Source organism: Podarcis liolepis, assembly GCF_965112155.1.
Source record: "Podarcis liolepis genome assembly, chromosome: 9".
NCBI lineage: Eukaryota > Metazoa > Chordata > Lepidosauria > Squamata > Lacertidae > Podarcis > Podarcis liolepis.
The window spans coordinates 11150662-11168590 of record NC_139564.1 but is presented as its reverse complement, the minus strand read 5'-3'; the positions used below and the strand labels follow the sequence as shown (position 1 = coordinate 11168590).

The window sequence follows — 17929 nt, the reverse complement described above, 5'->3', positions numbered from 1 at the left end:
TTTTGTTTAGTTGTAATTAGCCGATGCAGTCGGGGGTTGAGATGGCTTTCCTCTGCTTCAAAGTTGACTTGTATCTTAACCTGTGTAACTCTCTTGGTTTTTCCTCTCCGTCTTTAAAAAAAACAAACCACCTGTTTGAAATGTTGCACAATTCTTTTCTTTAAGCAGTTGTTGTATCGTTGGCCATAGAAGCGCCAGGAGGAGGTTTCCGTTGCTGGAAGGACTTTGTGCCTTAAAGTTTTCCACATACCAAAGTGTTGGTTTAAAAGCAGGGACTGGAAATATTTGTTCAGAACAAGGGCTGAATTTTCTTCTGGGGCCACATACCAATGCTGGGTGGATCCAGAGGCAAAAAGTAGGTGGAACAGTGAATGTAATCTTACATTTGTACAGTCGACTAGTTGCTACACACACACACACACACACACACACCATTCAGGGAAGCAAGAGAAATTAACAGCGTTCGATTGCAAGAGGTGTTCCAATCAGGCTGGAACACTCGAAGACGGTGCAAAGTGTGTGTGTGGCTGAGGATACTAGCAAGACAGAGCCTCTTCTTTCCAGGCACTCTCCCCATTTGAAGAGACAAGTTCATTAAATCAGGGCTGTTTCTATGGGGACAGCTGGATGCACTGGGCATGTCCACCTAGTCTTAATGAGAATAAGCATTTCCCCCCCTATTTTCAAAAGGAAATATTGCATTGCACGTGCTCAGTTAATCGTAAACACTGCTGTCAGTATGCTGAGATGTAGAAGCTGGTTCATGTTAAAGTGTTTCCTCCACAGAAGCCCCTTAAAGGGCTATTGTGACCCTACGTTGGGGTGGAACCTGGAAAGGACATTGCAGTTGAACAAATCGCAATGGTTATGTGTGTAAAAACCCCAAGTGTCGGAAGTCCCACTCGTCACGCACAGCAGCACCTCCATGTGTCCTAAGGCATTGCTGGGAACTAATAAAATATATACAGGTGTCTCCCCATTGACACACATCTGCGTGGTGCCAGGAAATAAATAAATCAGTTTAAACCGCAGAAAGGCAAAAAAAGAACAGGGAAAACTGCAAAAAGAGAGGGGAAATGATTAGCAACACAAATGCCATTGTACCACCCTTAAGAGTCCTGTGGATGGTTGGCGTTTGAGAAAGGCGGTTTGGAGGGAGCGATTGTGGTGGAGTTTTGGCTTTTCAGATGGTGTTCCCCACTATACACAATTTCACGGTACCCAGGAATGTAGCCCCTGTGTAAGTGGAGAGACGCTTGTATACCGTTAAGTTGGCACACGGTATGTTTTCAGAAGAAAAGTTGATCATTGAATTTATTGTGAGCCCCCAAAAAACTTTTTTAACTGGCAGAACTGTGAAAAAACTAACCCACCCACCTACCCGAAGTTCTACTAGTGTGGATTGTAGGCAGATAGGCAACCTGTGGGTTGATCCATTAATGGCTCTGGGAAAAGGTATTGCGCATTGCCTATTGCCTATTGCTGACATTTTGAGGTAAAAATGGCTTGCTTCTCTGTTTTCCATTCTGATTAAACAAAGCATAGGAAGAAGGCTGGTATTGTAATCCACTTTCCCGTTAACAGACTTGAAAGGTTTTTTTCCTTATCTACAAACAGGATCGTCAACAAAGAATTTAATTCCTCTTTATCAATAAGCATATTGTGTGAGAAGAAGAAATTCATTCTGTCAGAAATCCCCAGTACTACTTAGATCCACGCCCTGTTCAACATTACATTTTTAGGTAGAACTAGCCATACACCTCGCTGAACCTGAGAGATCTGTGTTCATGATGCAAACTACGGATTACCACTGGTCAGAGACGAAGCAGGGAGGGTTCGCATTTTGCTTCTTTAATGCATCAGTATTATGTATTTGACTCTGAATACATCTTAACACTGAAGAGGAAAAAAACCAAACTTGGAACGCATCTGCATGCATGTGTGCAGGCTTCTGTTCTCTTGCTTTGGTAAAATGGGACTGGACAAATTAATTGAAAATAAGCCTGAATGGCTGTCAGGCGTCACATATGCAAGGAGGACCCATAAATAACATATTTCAGCCATGCCATGCTAGAGTTTCATTGCATTTGGTTCAGAGTTTTCCAGGTATAGCTGGATGGCACCTCTTTGAAACCGAATGTAGAACTTCTGCACCAAAACGTTGTGTTCTTACAGTACCATTGACACTTGTGTTAGCAGATAGGAATTCATTCCCAACACACGTAGCAAGGACCACTGGCACAGATACGGCTTCAGAAGAGGATAACGTGAATGGAGGACTATCAGTGGAATAAGAATAATGCTATCAATGACTACTAGCCATAATTTCTATGTTCTGCCTCCACTGTTGGGGGTAGGTTGTGTCTGAATGTCAGGGAGGGAGAGGGTGCTGTTGCATTCATGTCCTGCTTTTGGACTTCTCATGGTCTTCAGTGGTCAGCCACTGCAAGAATTGGATGCTGGAGTAGACGGGCCTTTGTCTGATCCAGCAGGATCTTGCGTTCCTATTAGGGCAAGAGTTTGGAAACTTTTTAGAAAGACAGCCCTGCAAAGAAGACAACAGTGCCTGGGTGTGGGCAGGACTTGGGGCTCAGATTTGGAATTTGTGCTAGAGCAGTGTTTCCCAAACTTGGGTCTCCAGTTGCTTTAGGACTACAACTCCCATCATCCCTTGCTAGCAAGACCAGTGGTCTGGGATGATGGGAATTCTAGTCCAAAAGCAGCTGGCGACCCAAGTTCAGGAAACCCCGGTCTAGACTCATGAGTAATGGAAGCTTCCTTAACTAGAAGAGGAGCTCTCTTTCCTTTTGCAATGTAACATCGCCCAATTATCCGAGCTATTTGGCACATTTTGAGTAACATCTCAGTTGATAATGTAGAAATTGCACAGTAGCCGTTCAGTATAATTGTTTAATGGCTGCTGGAAGCATTCGTCTTTCTTAGTGCTAATTTGCATTCTTTGTGCTTTATTCCAAATGAGCCAAAGCAGTCACTGATGTCCACCGTTCAACCATCTCAGAAGGGCACAGTGGTTTAAAAGTGTGGTTTTGAATATATATATATATATATATATAATTACAAGATAGAAAGCATGACAACAGGGCAGCACTGCATCACTGTTTCTTCGGGCTCCTTGTGCATTTTTCCACCTTCAGGAAGACTCCCATTTGCGGTCACTGGCTGCTATATGTTGAAATTAGTAAAAGAGAAACTGGTTAAATTCCATTACTTAAGCCATGACTGTCACAGATGTTCTTCGCAGTAAGGATGGCACATTCATAAGTGGTCCTATCAGAAGTGATAAGGAACAAGTGTAGTGCCCTGGCTTGTTGTGGAGGGATTTCGGCACCCTTCACCCCCCCAAAAAAGTAAAAATAATACCTCTTGAGTGTTCAAATTAAGCTACTTTATAATCCTTACACAACCCAGCAAGGTGAGCTAGTATTGTCCCCATATTGCAAATGGAGAGCAGAGATTCCTTGCCCTAAGGTCAGCAAGTGACGGCTGCATACTTAAACCATACATTTAAAGGACATGACTTCCACCTTGGGAGCCGCAGTTCGTTGAAATTGTAGCTCTGTCGGGGGTAAGCTGCAATTTCCAGGAATCTTTGGGAGAAGTCATGTGACTTCCTTAAGGTGTGTAAGGCTTTAAAAGTGAGATCATGGTAGATGGAACTGCAGACTTCCTCATTCATAGCACTGTCCATTTGCTAAAATAAAAAAATTCCTTCCAGTAGCACCTTAAAGACCAACTAAGTTAGTTCTTGGTATGAGCTTTCGTGTGCATGCACACTTCTTCAGATGTCCATTTGCTGTTAGTGTTCAGGCTAAACTGGACATATAGGAAAATCATAACCTTTAAAAAACAACAACCACCACCCTACAACCTGCTTCTAGAATGAAAAGTAGCACCTGGAGAGGAACCATTTTCAGAAGAGAAGCAGGAGGAGGGAGGAGGGACTTGGCCCTTTCCCATAACCACTTTCCTGCTGCAACCCTCCTCGACTGCTTCCCCCCAGCAGAATTCCAGGTGTATGCTGAGCTTGAACCCCATGGGAATGGTGCGTAGAAGCTGTGAAAAAGCAGGATGTTGGGTTAAGCATCCCTTGCTGCAGCTCCTCTAAAAGGCACCTCCTACTGCTTTTCAGCAGAAAACCGTGCATGGATTATCTCAGCGATTCATGCCATCTACACAGGGATTTTGTATTCTCTGTTCTGGGACAGGGGACATAAAAGAATGCTTGGTTTTTCATATTTTTCCTATGATTCAGGTGACCTGGACTATTCAGCAATAACACACAATCATATTTTAAGGGACAGGTGTGAAAGGTCCCCATTTCTGGAATTTTTTGCTCATCGCGGTGCCTTGGACGATGTGTGTGCCAAGGGGTAGTTTTTCTGGTTATACACTGAGAGTTTGGGCTGCTTGGCTTGCATTTCCCCATGTAGCAAATTTCAGACTTCTGCATGAAAGATGAAGGGAAGAGCTTCAGCTCAGTGGTAGAGCATGCAAATATCCCTGGATTAAGTCTCTGGCATTTATAGCTGGGGCTGAGAAAGACTTGTGTCTGAAACCCTGGAGAATCGCTGCAAGTTCTTCTAGATCAGTGTTTCCCAAACTTGGGCTTCCAGCTCTTTTGGGGTTACAACTCCCATCATCCCTAGCTAGCAATTGTAGTCTGTTCTAGATTATGGTTACCAGATTTTTATCAATGAATCTGGGGACAACGTGTTTTTTTTAAAGCTGAGTAGCAACAGGGAGTCAGTAGTGGGGATGGAGAGGCAAAAGACCCTGGTCCCAAGCACACATGCATATTGTCTAAAGGTGCAAAGCCCTTATTTCGCACCCTGTGAAACATAAATGCGCAGAGGTTTTTTTTAAAAAACTTTGCAACAGCGCATCATGTGCCCGTGACTCTGGAGCCTTCCCCAATCTTCTTCCCCCTTCCCCCTTTGTTTTGACAGATCGGGGGAGGCCCGGGAATCACGGGCGGGCGGCCATTGCCCAGGAGGGGCCAACCTGGTAGCGCAGTTGGCTCTGGCTGGCTTCAGGAGCTGCTTGCTGCTCACTGCTGTGGCACAGAAAAATGGCGGGTGCCACAGCAGCGGGCAGCTCCTGAAGCCAGCCAGAGCCAACTGCACTACCAGGCTGGCTCCAGGCTGCTGAGGCTGCTGCTGCCACATTTCCCGGGGACAGATTTGCAAATCTGGGGACATCCCAAGGACGGAATTTGTCCGGGGACAGATTTGCAAATCCAGGGACTGTCCTGGGAACCGGGGACGTCTTGTAACCCTAGTCTAGATGATACTAAGCTAGATTTGTGAATGCCCTGACTTGGTACAGGGCTGGTTCTTGCACCAGTGAGCAGCTTGATTAAGCATATAATATCTACATTGGCTGGATGCAGGTGAGAACAATATTAGGACCACTGCTATTTGCGTGTTGCTGGAGTTTTTTCTTATCAAAGAAAACTCCGCATTCTGCTAAATCAGGAGGCCCTCATATTTTGGGAGGCTTGGGAGCACTTCTGCAAATCTGTTGCGGGCAACATATAACACCTGTTTTGCAGAAGGAAAACTGGCACAGCTCAGAAAGTAAAAAGAGCAGAATATCTACAATCTCCCCTCAAACAAGCAAAATTCATACAAAAAAGTCAAGCAAGCCCTTCCACCAAGCAGCTAAACAAACAAGCAAAAACCTTTTTTTTAAAAAAAATGGAGGGTCTGAGGGCCTTGGTAGGTGCCAAGGGAAGTCACCAAGGAAGCCCCAGCTGTAACTGAATATGCAAAATCGTACCTCTTTATCAGCCTCTTCAGCAATTTCTGCACCCACTGGGCAGTAGGTGCCACACAGACCTGCCATTTGCTTTTCAGGGTTAATCTGAAACGTAAGGATGAGGTCATTATTAGCGTTCTTCCTCACCCTCTTCAAAATGGTAGGATGTGGGTGTGCTGGCTTCACTTACATTATTTCTGTCCTCCCGCACTGTATTCCCTTGGGAATGACTTGAATGGATTGGATCTGTTTCGGGCCAAAGGCCGTGGAGGTGTGCTTCTGGCATTTGCAACTTCCCATGTGGACTAGGTGACCCTCCATAGCAAGACCTTTGTAAAAAAACACCATGAGAAATGCTCAGATTCCTGCACGCATAATGTTAATTTCATTCCGTGTTTATGCTTCCTTTACTACAAAGAGTTTCGGGTGACATGGGAGGTCCCCCTGCATTGATCCTCCCAGTAGCCCTGCGAAGTAACTTAGGCTGAGATATACTTAACAGATAGAGCAGGTCCCTGTGAGCTTCACTGCTGAGCAAGGGTTGAGCCCAGATTCCCCCAGTCCTAGCAAGGGGTGGACTTGTAGGGCAGAAGGTAAGGGACCCAACGTTAGGTGCAGCCAGAGTCAAACTAACTCTAGCTTTGTCCCCATCCTCCCTGCTGAGCTTGACAAGTCACAAGAGCAGCGGATAGTAAGGAAGAAGGAGGCTGATAGGCAGTACTACCCCCCTGGACCAAGATTGTAAGAAAGAGGTCAGCCAAGTGAGATTGACTTAAGTTGGTGGGTCAGGGTCCTATTAACTAACGGAGCGGCCTCCACTGGTCTTAGCCCAATGCTCTTAGCAAATTATTATTGTAGGGGGTATGCAGTGGACATACAGTAGGTCCTTAAACAGCAAGAAAGAGATGCGCCGTTTTGCCTTACGTCCCAGCCCAATCCCTAAAGCAATTTGCAGAGCCTGTCCCATGCTGGTTCTGCAAGCAAGGGCAGACATATTTGGCTAGCTGAATAAATGACTAGCAGTGCTCAGAACCCTAAAAAGAGCAAAAGACCTACAGATGTTTCGCACGTGAGCTGGAGGGACGCTGCAGCTTGCACAGCTGACGCACGAGGAAGCGGAGGCTGCTGCGCTACCCTGCAAGTCAGCTGTTAGTCGGGGAGGCCTCAGCAAAGCCCTGCTGTGCCTCCAGCTTGCAAGGACACCCTCCCCAGAGCCTGATGCGGATGTCCTCTTCAGGCTCCAGAGAGGGTCTCCTCGTGAGCCAAGAAGACTCTCCAGGATGCTCCCAATATACGCAATTTCAGTTACATGTGCAAAGGCGTAGAGCATAACCCCCACATAAATAGGGAGTTGCCTGTACCATAAGCCTGTTGTGCAATGGGATAAACACACGTCCTTTTCATACAGGAGCGTGTACCCTAAAACCATTGAGTCCTTGTTGGGCTTTCCTCTTCATGCACTTAAAGGTAAAGGGACCCCTGACCATTAGGTCCAGTCATGGCCGACTCTGGGGTTGCGGCGGTCATCTCGCTTTATTGCCCGAGGGAGCTGGCATACAGCTCATGTGGCCAGCATGACTAAGACGCTTCTGGCTAACCAGAGCAGCGCACGGAAATGCCGTTTACCTTCCCGCCGGAGCGGTACCTATTTATCTACTTGAACTTTGATGTGCTTTCGAACTGCTAGGTTGGCAGGAGCTGGGACCGAGCAACGGGAGCTCACCCTGTCGCGGGGATTCGAACCGCCAATCTTCTGATCGGCAAGTCCTAGGCTCTGTGGTTTAACCCACAGCGCCACCCGTGTCCCTCACTTCATGCACTTCCAAGGGCATAAATGGGAGACTGGGGTCACATTTCTTGGCCTCATCTTGACCCTTCTGGTGCCTCAGCCCATGTGCCTCCAGCATGTTGCAAGGGTAACGTTTTGCAGCAGGAAGTCTGCTGTAAGCCTAAGGACTTCAGAGCACGAGAGAGACAGACACCCCAGGCGACAAGGGCGCATCAAATGCGGCGGAGGGCAGGAAGCGCAGCCCTGCTCTTCCCCCTTGTGCAATTGAAATTGCATGAGGGAAGCACCCAAAAGGGGCTGTGGAAAGAGGAAGGATTGCACCTGCCCCCCAACCTTTGAAACATTCGCTTGACCCATATTTTGATTGTTTGGTGTACCAATTCATTTTCTCAAGTCCCAGAGCTTTTATGTTGTTCTGCAGCTGTGCCTTGCGAAATCCGATCTTACCTGCCGAATCAGATCTTACCAGGTGCACAGAAAATCCAAAGAGAAGTTTTGCTTAAAAAACGAGCTTCAGTTCAGCGGGTAAGATCTGATTTTTGAGAGGCACGGCTGCAGAAAAATGAGAAAAGCCCTCAGAACCAGGGGAATTAAACAATACCCAATACGATCAAAATACGGGTCAAGCAAAAATGTGAATAAGCCCTAAGAACATACAGCTAGGTGCATGGCAGTTCTTTTTTATTGTTGAATGACAAATTATGAATGAAAGAAAGAAAGAAAGAAAGAAAGAAAGAAAGAAAGAAAAAGAAAACACACATAAGTTAATGTTACATGAGTTATTTATGCTTCTAATAATACCAATAATAATACTACAATAGTAATAGGACAGTCAACTAAGCATTGACTAAATATAATGACTTTACACAAACACACAAAGAAGTTTCATATCTTGTTTTTCTGTCTTATTTAAGATGAAAGAATAAAATGTGAAGTCTTCTGTATAATGACGTGAAATTCCATTGTATTTCTATATGTCTCCAAACAGCAAATTCAGATTTATTTGTTCTTCCCCAGTTACATTTGCGAACAGAGTTATCTTTGATTTTGCCTTCCTTCTCTTTCTCAATTTGGGGGTTTATTCATATGTGGCAGACTCTGGTGACCCCGGAATTTACTGCCAAGAGGAAGAGGTTTCTCCAGGTTCTGCAAATTTCGTCCCCAACTTCTCTACGTTTAATCAAAGGTCAGCGCAAACAGTTGAGTGTATTTCAGCTCTGCATCATGTACAGTAGAATACTCTGTTATTTGTGGAGTGTGTGGTCATGTGGAGAGAGCCTGTGCCCTTGCCACTGACACATGTATACATTCTGTTTCTACCTTCCGCTGAAGTTGGTGAGAGTTGTGAGCAAATGTAATAGGTGTGATCACAATTTTCATTCAGCCACCACCACCACCCAGCTTTGCAGTCACCGAATATGCAAAAATGAATTTTGCAAACAATAATGCAACATGTTTGAGACCCGAGAGACGCAAAGCCTGTTTTGCAAGGACAGGGTATTCGTGGATTTGTCTCAGTTAGGGATGGGTGAATTTGCCAGTTTCAGTCTTTCTCAGTTTCTCCTTTTTTCTGCCCTAAATCCAGTTCTCCCCATTTCCACATCGGTTTGCAATTTGTAAAAAAGTCATCATGAAAATTCACCATCATTTTAGTACATACCGTATTTTTCGCTCTATAAGACGCACCAGACCACAAGACGCACCTTGTTTTTGGAGGAGGAAAACAAGAAAAAAAATATTCTGAATCTCAGAAGCCAGAACAGCAAGAGGGATCGCTGCGCAGCGAAAGCAGCAATCCCTCTTGCTGTTCTGGCTTCTGGGATAGCTGCGCAGCCTGCATTCGCTCCATAAGACGCACACACATTTCCCCTTACTTTTTAGGAGGGAAAAAGTGAGTCTTATAGAGCAAAAAATACGGTATTTCTCCTGGTGCATTTTAATGCAGTTCTGCCAAATATACACATCTTTGCCTAATAATTTTTGCATCCCTAATATACATTTTTAGGCACACCTGCGGTACATGCATTTTGGTACACATTACTTGGCAGGAGAATTGCACTGCAAGATTCAGACAAGTTCAAATTATGAAGGAAAGCTGATTTTTGGTTCTCACATTAATCCAGCAAGTGCTAATTAGGTAGGTTTGCCTTTAAATGCAAACAGGATCAAATTTCTCCCCTATCTCTAATCTTAGTACTGTCTGTTCTGACTACACACAAGCCCAAGGTCGCTGGCTGAATCCTTTCCCCAGCTGCCTGATCCCTTTGAACGCCAGGGATTGAAGCGGAGACCTTCCACATAAAAAACATGTGCTCTACCAATGAGCTCTGCTACCTCCCCCCGGTGCACATCATTTCAAACAAAAAGCCATCAAATAAAGTTCACAACGCAAGCAATAAGATTGCAAACATAGCTCGCTTCACAAAAGGAGGAACACTGGTACCCAAAAACTCTCTATCAAGCTGACCGTGACTGTTTATTTATTTTACGTTTCCATCCCACCTTTTCTCCCAGGTGCTCAAGGTGGCATAGATGATTCTCTCGCTCCCCATTCCAGCCTCACAACAACTCTGTGAGGCAGTTTGGCTGAGAGAGAGTGTGTGTGTGATGGGTTCAAGGTCACCCGACGAACTCTGTGGTCGAGTGCAAATCAGAACCCCAGTATCCCAGATCCTACCAGGACAATGTGTCCACTAACCACTGAACTGACTCTTTTACATTACAGTGGTACCTCAGGTTACATACGCTTCAGGTTACAGACTCCGCTAACCCAGAAATATTAGCTCAGGGTAAGAACTTTGCTTCAGGATGAGAACAGAAATCGTGCTGCGGCAGCACGGCAGTAGCAGGAGGCCCCATTAGCTAAAGTGGTACCTCAGGTTAAGAACAGTTTCAGGTTAAGAACAGACCTCCAGAACAAATTAAGTTCTTAACCCGAGGTACCACTGAATTGTTTTATGACTCTCATTTTTGCACTCTTGTTTCCTGCTGTAAAGGGCTGGCTCTGCCATGCGGCAGAGTGAAGCAAAAAAGATCCCCTGTGTTGCAAACAGAACAATCTGACAATCCAAAAGCAACACAGTAGGCCAATAACATAATTGCAATACCGTACTTTTATATCACAAGGGACGCGGGTGGCGCTGTGGGTAAAACCTCAGCGCCTAGGACTTGCCGATCGCATGGGCGGCGGTTCGAATCCCCACAGCGGGGTGTGCTCCCGCTGCTTGGTCCCAGCACCTGCCAACCTAGCAGTTCGAAAGCACCCCTAAGTGCAAGTAGATAAATAGGTACCGCTTTATAGCGGAAAGGTAAACAGCGTTTCCGTGTGCTGCGCTGGTGCTGGCTCGCCAGAGCAGCTTCGTCACGCTGGCCACGTGACCCGGAAGTGTCTGCGGACAGCGCTGGCTCCCGGCCTCTAGAGTGAGATGAGCGCACAACCCTAGAGTCTGTCAAGACTGGCCCGTACGGGCAGGGGTACCTTTACCTTTACCTTACTTTTATATCACTCCTGTATGTAGTGTACGTTATCTGATTGTAAATTAAGATATAACTCAATAGTGATATAAAAGTATTGTAATTATATTATTAGCCCGCTGTGTTGCTTCTGGATTCTCAGATGTGGCAGAGTGAGGCAGCTGCCTCGGTTGGTAGATGCCGGGAGACGACAGAGAGCGATGGCAAGGGATTAGAGGGCAGAGTGGTCTATATCCCTCAGCCTGCCCTGTTCCCATATCCCCAAGCTCTTCCACTGCCATTTGGAGAGTGCAGGGTGCTTCCCCACTGCCATAACGTCATAGAAAGATCGCTCCAATCCTCTGCCCCTCGTCACTTTTATGTTGGCTTCATTTCCGATCAACGCAGACCCACCCACCCCCCAACTCCCTGCCAAAATCCCTTAACTTCTCACACCAAAAATGCTCTGGCTTATTTTTGTCCGGCTTTGGTTGCGCTAGAGCCCCTTCGGACAGCAATAATGTGGAAGCCTTGGGGGACAAACCAAAGAATAAATTGCGTTTGCTCCAGCTAGAGACGCTGAACTTACACGAATAGTTCTCCTTGCAATTGTGGATTCTAGCCCCAAACAGGTGAGTGATGGAAAGACAGTTTGCACTAGCTCAGAACACCGTTTTCATAATTAGTTAACACCTTCCAGGGTTGGCTTCTATCAAAGCCCAGCTTCAGATTCGGAGAACTGACAGTGCAAAGCTGAAAGCAGACCCATGCTACTCACCACAGAGAGGGACTATGTTGCTTGCAAGCAGCGCTAAGCCCAGGAACACCACCATCAACGACTTCATTGCGGCCGCACCTTGATATTCAAAGCGATTGTGCTTTGTGGGTGGATGAGGGGAACCTCCTCTTTATAACCACCCTGGGAAAGGGAACTTTCAGATACAGTGTTAGGTGGGTGAGAGGGAATCCACACAACACATCAACAAATATATTTGTGTGAGTCTGAAAATCCCCCATGCTTTTGTGCTTCCTCAAGTCTAAATAAAGAGATGCAAATGGGAAAGAGAAACCAGGAGCCCATCCTACCCATTGAACACAAAACAGCCCTCTCCTGCTGCTCCTGTTTCTGCCGATCTCCCATTCTCTGGCCAAGCAGTGATTTCCATGTCTTGGCCAATCCCAAGGGTTCCCATTTGCACCTGCAAAAGCTTTGGGGTGAGTGAGCTTCCAATTGGCCAGAGGCTCGCGTCCTGTAGCTTCCTCCCGAAATCCTGCAACTTTCGCGGCCGCAAATGTTCGTGGTTGGACATGGTTGTGTCCTGTTTTTCTTGCGCTGTAGTTCAAGACTTGTCCCTCCAAATGGAAATAACACAGAAAATTTGGGGAAGCATCGCAGAATAATAATAATAATAATAATAATAATAATAATAATAATAATAATAATTTATTATTTGTACCCCGCCCATCTGGCTGGATTTTTCCAGCCATTCTGGGCAGCTTCCAACAAAGACAAAAAAAACCCAGTAAAATGTCATACATTAAAAACTTCCCTGAACAGGGCTGACTTCAGATGTCTTCTGAATGTCAGGTAGTTGTTTATCTCTTTGACATCTGATGGGACGGCATTGCACAGGATGGGTGCCACTACCGAGAAGGCCCTCTGCCTGGTTCCCTGTAGCTTTGCTTCTCGCAATGAGGGAACCGCCAGAAGGCCCTCAGTGCTGGACCTCAGCATCTGGGCAGAACGATGGGGGTGGAGACGCTCCTTCAGGTATACTGGACTGAGGCCGTTGAGGGCTTTAAAGGTCAACAGCAACATTTTGAATTGTGCTCGGAAACAAGTTAATACAGCGGAATGATGTGCAGACACTCTGATATAAATCCGTCAGCAATGTGCTGCTATTGCTTCAGTAACATGTTGCAGAGGACAAGCTAAAAAAAACCCCAACTCACCAGTCTGGGGCGCCTTTAATAGATGGTGTGGGAAGGAGGGAAAGTTGGTTAGAGAATGTGGCACAGGCCAGTGGCGTAGCGTGGGGGGTGCAGGGGGGCCGGCCGCACTGGGCGCAACATCTGGGGGTTAGGGTTAGGGGGCGCAAATTACTTTCCTTGCCCCGGGTGCTGACAACCCACGCTACGCCACTGGCACAGGCAGAGGGACTCATGACCCTTTGCCACTGTCTCCAGTCTCAATCAGAGTCACCCATTTCATGCGGACGCCTTGTGACATGCTTGTGTGAAGCGAACACGTCCTGTTGCATGCGCAGGTAGCCGCCAGAGGACTTTGGTGGAGCCTCAACCCCCATGGCCTCACACAGATGGCGTACCTAGCCTGTGGGGTGGGGCTCAAAGCCAGTTTCTCCTCTGTGAAAAAAGACAGTCACGGAACCAAGAAATCACACAAAGCAAAAGAATTACCGTGAAAATCCCTGAAACGAGAAGTAATCGACTATAGAATTGAATTAAATAACAAAAATAAATAAATAAACTAGAATTAAACAAAAACTTTACGGGATGCCGGCTACAAAACTCGTTGCACTAAACTAATCAGTTTCCTCAGAAGGAAATTATAAGATTTTAAGTGATATCAAACAAGCTCAAGAGCAGGACTGAAAACGCTTCCTCGAGTTTACAAAAAAGGTATGAAAACCTCAATGACAAGTTTTAAACATAGCCCTATTTAAGAGAATCAGGCAGTAGTGATAAGAAATTGAAGTTTTAAGTTTCAAACAAACTCAAAAAACAGGGCAGAAACTCAAAAAAGTTTTAAACATAGCCCTATAAAGAAATTGAGATTTAACATCAGCAGTTGGGAGCGCTTCAGCCCTGTTTTTGAGTGTCTGCCCTGTTTCTGAGTCTCTTTGAAACTTAAAATCTCGATTTTTTGTGTGTGGTTTCTTCTCTGTGGCATTGGTATTCCATGGTACCTTTGGCAGCTGGTTAGGCTTCCAAATTCCTGCATTGCAGGGGGTTGAAATAGATGACCCTCAGGGTCCCTTCCAACTCGGCCATGCTATGATTCAAATGTGCCCTGGGCTTGAAAAGACTGGCGACCCTTGACCTAAGAGCAACTCCTGAGGTTCCCACATGGACTGACTTCTTTACAAGTAGGGTAATTCCTGCTTTTGTCTACAGTACTATTTGTTTAGCGTTTTACAGGAATTGGTCACGATCAGGCACAATAAACCATTCAAGATCTTTCCTCTTTGGTAAGGCTGGCTTTCAACTTGTACAGTGGTACCTCGGGTTAAGAACTTAATTCGTTCAGGAGGTCCGTTCTTAACCTGAAACTATTCTTAAACGGAGGTATCACTTTAGCTAATGGGGCCTCCCGCTGCCGTTGCGCCACCAGAACACGATTTCTGGTCTCATCCTGAAGCAAAGTTCTTAGCCCGAGTTACTATTTCTGGGTTAGCGGAGTCTGTAACCTGAAGTGTCTGTAACCCGAGGTACCACTATAGTTTAATACAGCAACTCTACTGAGAATATAAGTAGTAATAATAATAATAATAATAATAATAATAATAATAATAATATATTGTTTATACCCCGCCCATCTGGCTGGGTTTCCCCAGCCACTCTGGATTGCTCACAACAGATTATTAATAACACAATAAAACATCAAGCATTAAAAACTTCCCTAAACAGGGCTCCCTTCAGGTATCTTCTAAAAGTCAGATAGTTGTTTGTTTCCTTGATATCTGATGGGGGAGTTCCATAGGGCGGGCGCCCCTACTGAGAAGGCTCTCTGCCTGGTCCCCTGTAACCTAATTTCTCACCGGTGTGGTATAGTGGTTAAGCGCGGTAGACTTGTAATCTGGTGAACTGGGTTCGCGTCTCCGCTCCTCCACATGCAGCTGCTGAGTGACCTTGGGCTAGTCACACTTCTCTGAAGTCGCTCAGCCCCACTCACTTCACAGAGTGTTTGTTGTGGGGGAGGAAGGGAAAGGAGAATGTTAGCCGCTTTGAGACTCCTTAGGGTAGTGATAAAGCGGGATATCAAATCCAAACTCTTAGAATCATAGAATCATAGAGTTGGAAGAGACCACAAGGGCCATCGAGTCCAACCCCCTGCCAAGCAGGAAACACCATCAGAGCCCTCCTGACATATGGTTGTCAAGCCTCTGCTTAAAGGCCTCCAAAGAAGGAGACTCCACCACACTCCTTGGCAGCAAATTCCACTGTCAAACAGCTCTTACTGTCAGGAAGTTCTTCCTAATGTTTAGGTGGAATCTTCTTTCTTGTAGTTTGGATCCATTGCTCCGTGTCCGCTTCTCTGGAGCAGCAGAAAACAACCTTCCTCCTCTATGTGACATCCTTTTATATATTTGAACATGGCTATCATATCACCCCTTAACCTCCTCTTCTCCAGGCTAAACATGCCCAGCTCCCTTAGCCGTTCCTCATAAGGCATCGTTTCCAGGCCTTTGACCATTTTGGTTGCCCTCCTCTGGACACGTTCCAGTTTGTCAGTGTCCTTCTTGAACTGTGGTGCCCAGAACTGGACACAGTACTCCAGGTGAGGTCTGACCAGAGCAGAATACAGTGGCACTATTACTTCTCTTGATCTAGATGCTATACTCCTATTGATGCAGCCCAGAATTGCATTGGCTATTTTAGCTGCCGCGTCACACTGTTGGCTCATGTCAGGTTTGTGGTCAACCAAGACTCCTAGATCCTTTTCACATGTACTGCTCTCAAGCCAGGTGTCTTCTTCTTCTTCTTCACAGTGAGGGAACCGCCAGAGGGCTCTTGGAGCTGGACCTCAGTGTCTAGGATGAACAATCGGGGTAGAGACATGTTTTGCTTGGTCATACCTAAATGTCTCAGTGGAGACCCACTGATGCTGCCCCATGCATCTCAGCTTGTCCGCAGCCATTTTCCCTGCCCACACGTGCCTGCCTTTTTACTTACAACCAATCCTGGGGGTGGTGTTGCCCACCAGCTCCCTCCTCCTTAGGTTTGCCCTTGTAGAACTTAGCAGGGAGGATGAGTCAGCTCTGCCAGCTGCTGGCTTGGGCGCCCCCTGCTGTTGACCTCCCTGCTTTCTGCCCCACCAGCCCCCACTGACGAGTCTTCTTTCTTCTACATCAGGATGTGTGGAAAGGGGTGGGGCCCGGATTCACACCCACACATATGTCACGACTTGTATAGGTCAGTTGGCCCACGACCTGTCCAACATGGGCCTTATATCTGTTGCTATGTCACCACACTTCAACCGTTGTGACCAGCAAAGCATGTACAATCCCAGCAAAACATCAGGAGTTTTCATGCTTTCCAGCAGTTAGCCTTCTCCAGAATTAAGAACTCTCCTTCCCTACTCAGCAGAAATTAAAGTATGAAAATACCTAGGCTAGAATAAATCACAGGCATGCAGCTCTGCCACACACTCCCTGGCCAGTTGCAAGAGGCGGGTAGTTAGGTGTGGGACCGGATAAGGAAAAGTGGAGCTTGGTGGGCCAGTGTCCCCCCTTAACCTCTGCTGCACTAAAGGCCTGATGTCGAATGGTGCAGAATTGCACACATGCTATTATACATTGCAGATACAGTGGTGCCTCGCAAGACGAAAAGAATCCGTTCTGTGATTCTCTTCGTCTAGCGGTTTTTTTCGTCTTGCGAAGCAAGCCCATTGAAGGATTAGCGGATTAGCGCTATTAGCGGCTTTTAGCGGCTTATCTGCTGAACGGATCAGCTGATAAGCGACTTAGCGCTATTAGCGGCTTTTAACAGCTTATCTGCTGATCGGATCAGCTGATAAGCGGCTTAGCGCTATTAGCAGCTTTTAGCAGCTTATCTGCTGATCGGATCAGCTGATAAGCGGCTTAGCGGCTTAGAAAAAGGGGGGGGGAACCAGCAGGAACTCGCAAGACATTGTCGTCTTGCGAAGCAAGCCCATAGGAGATTCGTTTTGCGAAGCACCTCCAAAACGGAAAACTCTTTCGTCTAGCGAGTTTTCCGTCTTGCGAGGCATTCGTCTTGCGGGGCACCACTGTACCAGCAGCAGGCTAAAAACTTTGTAAAAGTATAGATTTTCAAAACCCACATATGTGAAGTTTCCAGAATACACACAAAGAGGGGGCCTGCTGCTGGATTTCCCCTAAGGGGAAATCCTGTTTGGGGGGGTGCCACCACCGAGAATGCATGGCAGGCACCTCTGAATGTAGCTGCAATCAGGAGATTAACTGCCCACCAGAGTTGCTCAGAATCACAAACTGTGTCAGGAAGTGATCGCAATAGTTTAAGGTTTTTTTGGGTTCTTGGGGGTACCCCCTGCTCTTGGGGTTAATGCGGCAAGGGAATCACCTCAATGTCTGTACCACTTCTGCTTCTGAGTCCCAGTTGAAAAGCCATTCAAATTTTTCACACGTCACATATGGCAACATCCAGCAAACTTCTCTTCTGCTGAAGTTTCCCTTACAGGGTGGGGGGAGGATGGAGATTATCTTTACCTTAATCTTTAACTCAAATCTAACTCCCTACAACAGCAGCAGCAAAAGGTAGCCATAAGTCACGGGTAGGCAAACTAAGGCCCGGGGGCAGGATCCGGCCTAATCGACTTCTCAATCCAGCCCGCAGATGGTCCAGGAATCAGCGTGTTTTTACATGAGTAGAATGTGTGCTTTTATTTAAAATGCATCTCTGGGTTATTTGTGAGGCCTGCCTGGTGTTGCAATACATATATAAAATATTGATACATATACATTATATTTGGAAATTCACATTTTCACATTTCATTATGTACCAACATTTATTCATTTCTTATTTCTTGCCCTGTGTCTTACCTCCACCTGTGCATGTTATTATTTTGTAACTTTATTATTGAGACTGTAATTTTGTATCTTAATAATTAAACATTCAATCTTATATATCTGCTTAGCTTAACTTAACTGCCTGGTGTTTTTACATGAG

General features: G+C 46.0%; 1 protein-coding gene across 1 annotated transcript; it reads right to left on the bottom strand.

Moving 5' to 3' along the window:
- Nucleotides 1–2896: 2896 nt before the first annotated feature.
- On the bottom strand, nt 2897–11921 carry LOC310685995 (C-X-C motif chemokine 13-like). The gene is made up of 4 exons (XM_083459153.1): nt 11799–11921; nt 5969–6107; nt 5800–5883; nt 2897–3183 (listed from the first exon to the last, which is right to left on the bottom strand). The coding sequence occupies exons 1-4, from the start codon at nt 11863–11865 to the stop codon at nt 3174–3176; spliced, it is 300 nt and encodes a 99-aa protein (XP_083315279.1). The 5' UTR covers nt 11866–11921; the 3' UTR covers nt 2897–3173.
- Between the last annotated feature and the right edge of the window lie 6008 nt (nt 11922–17929).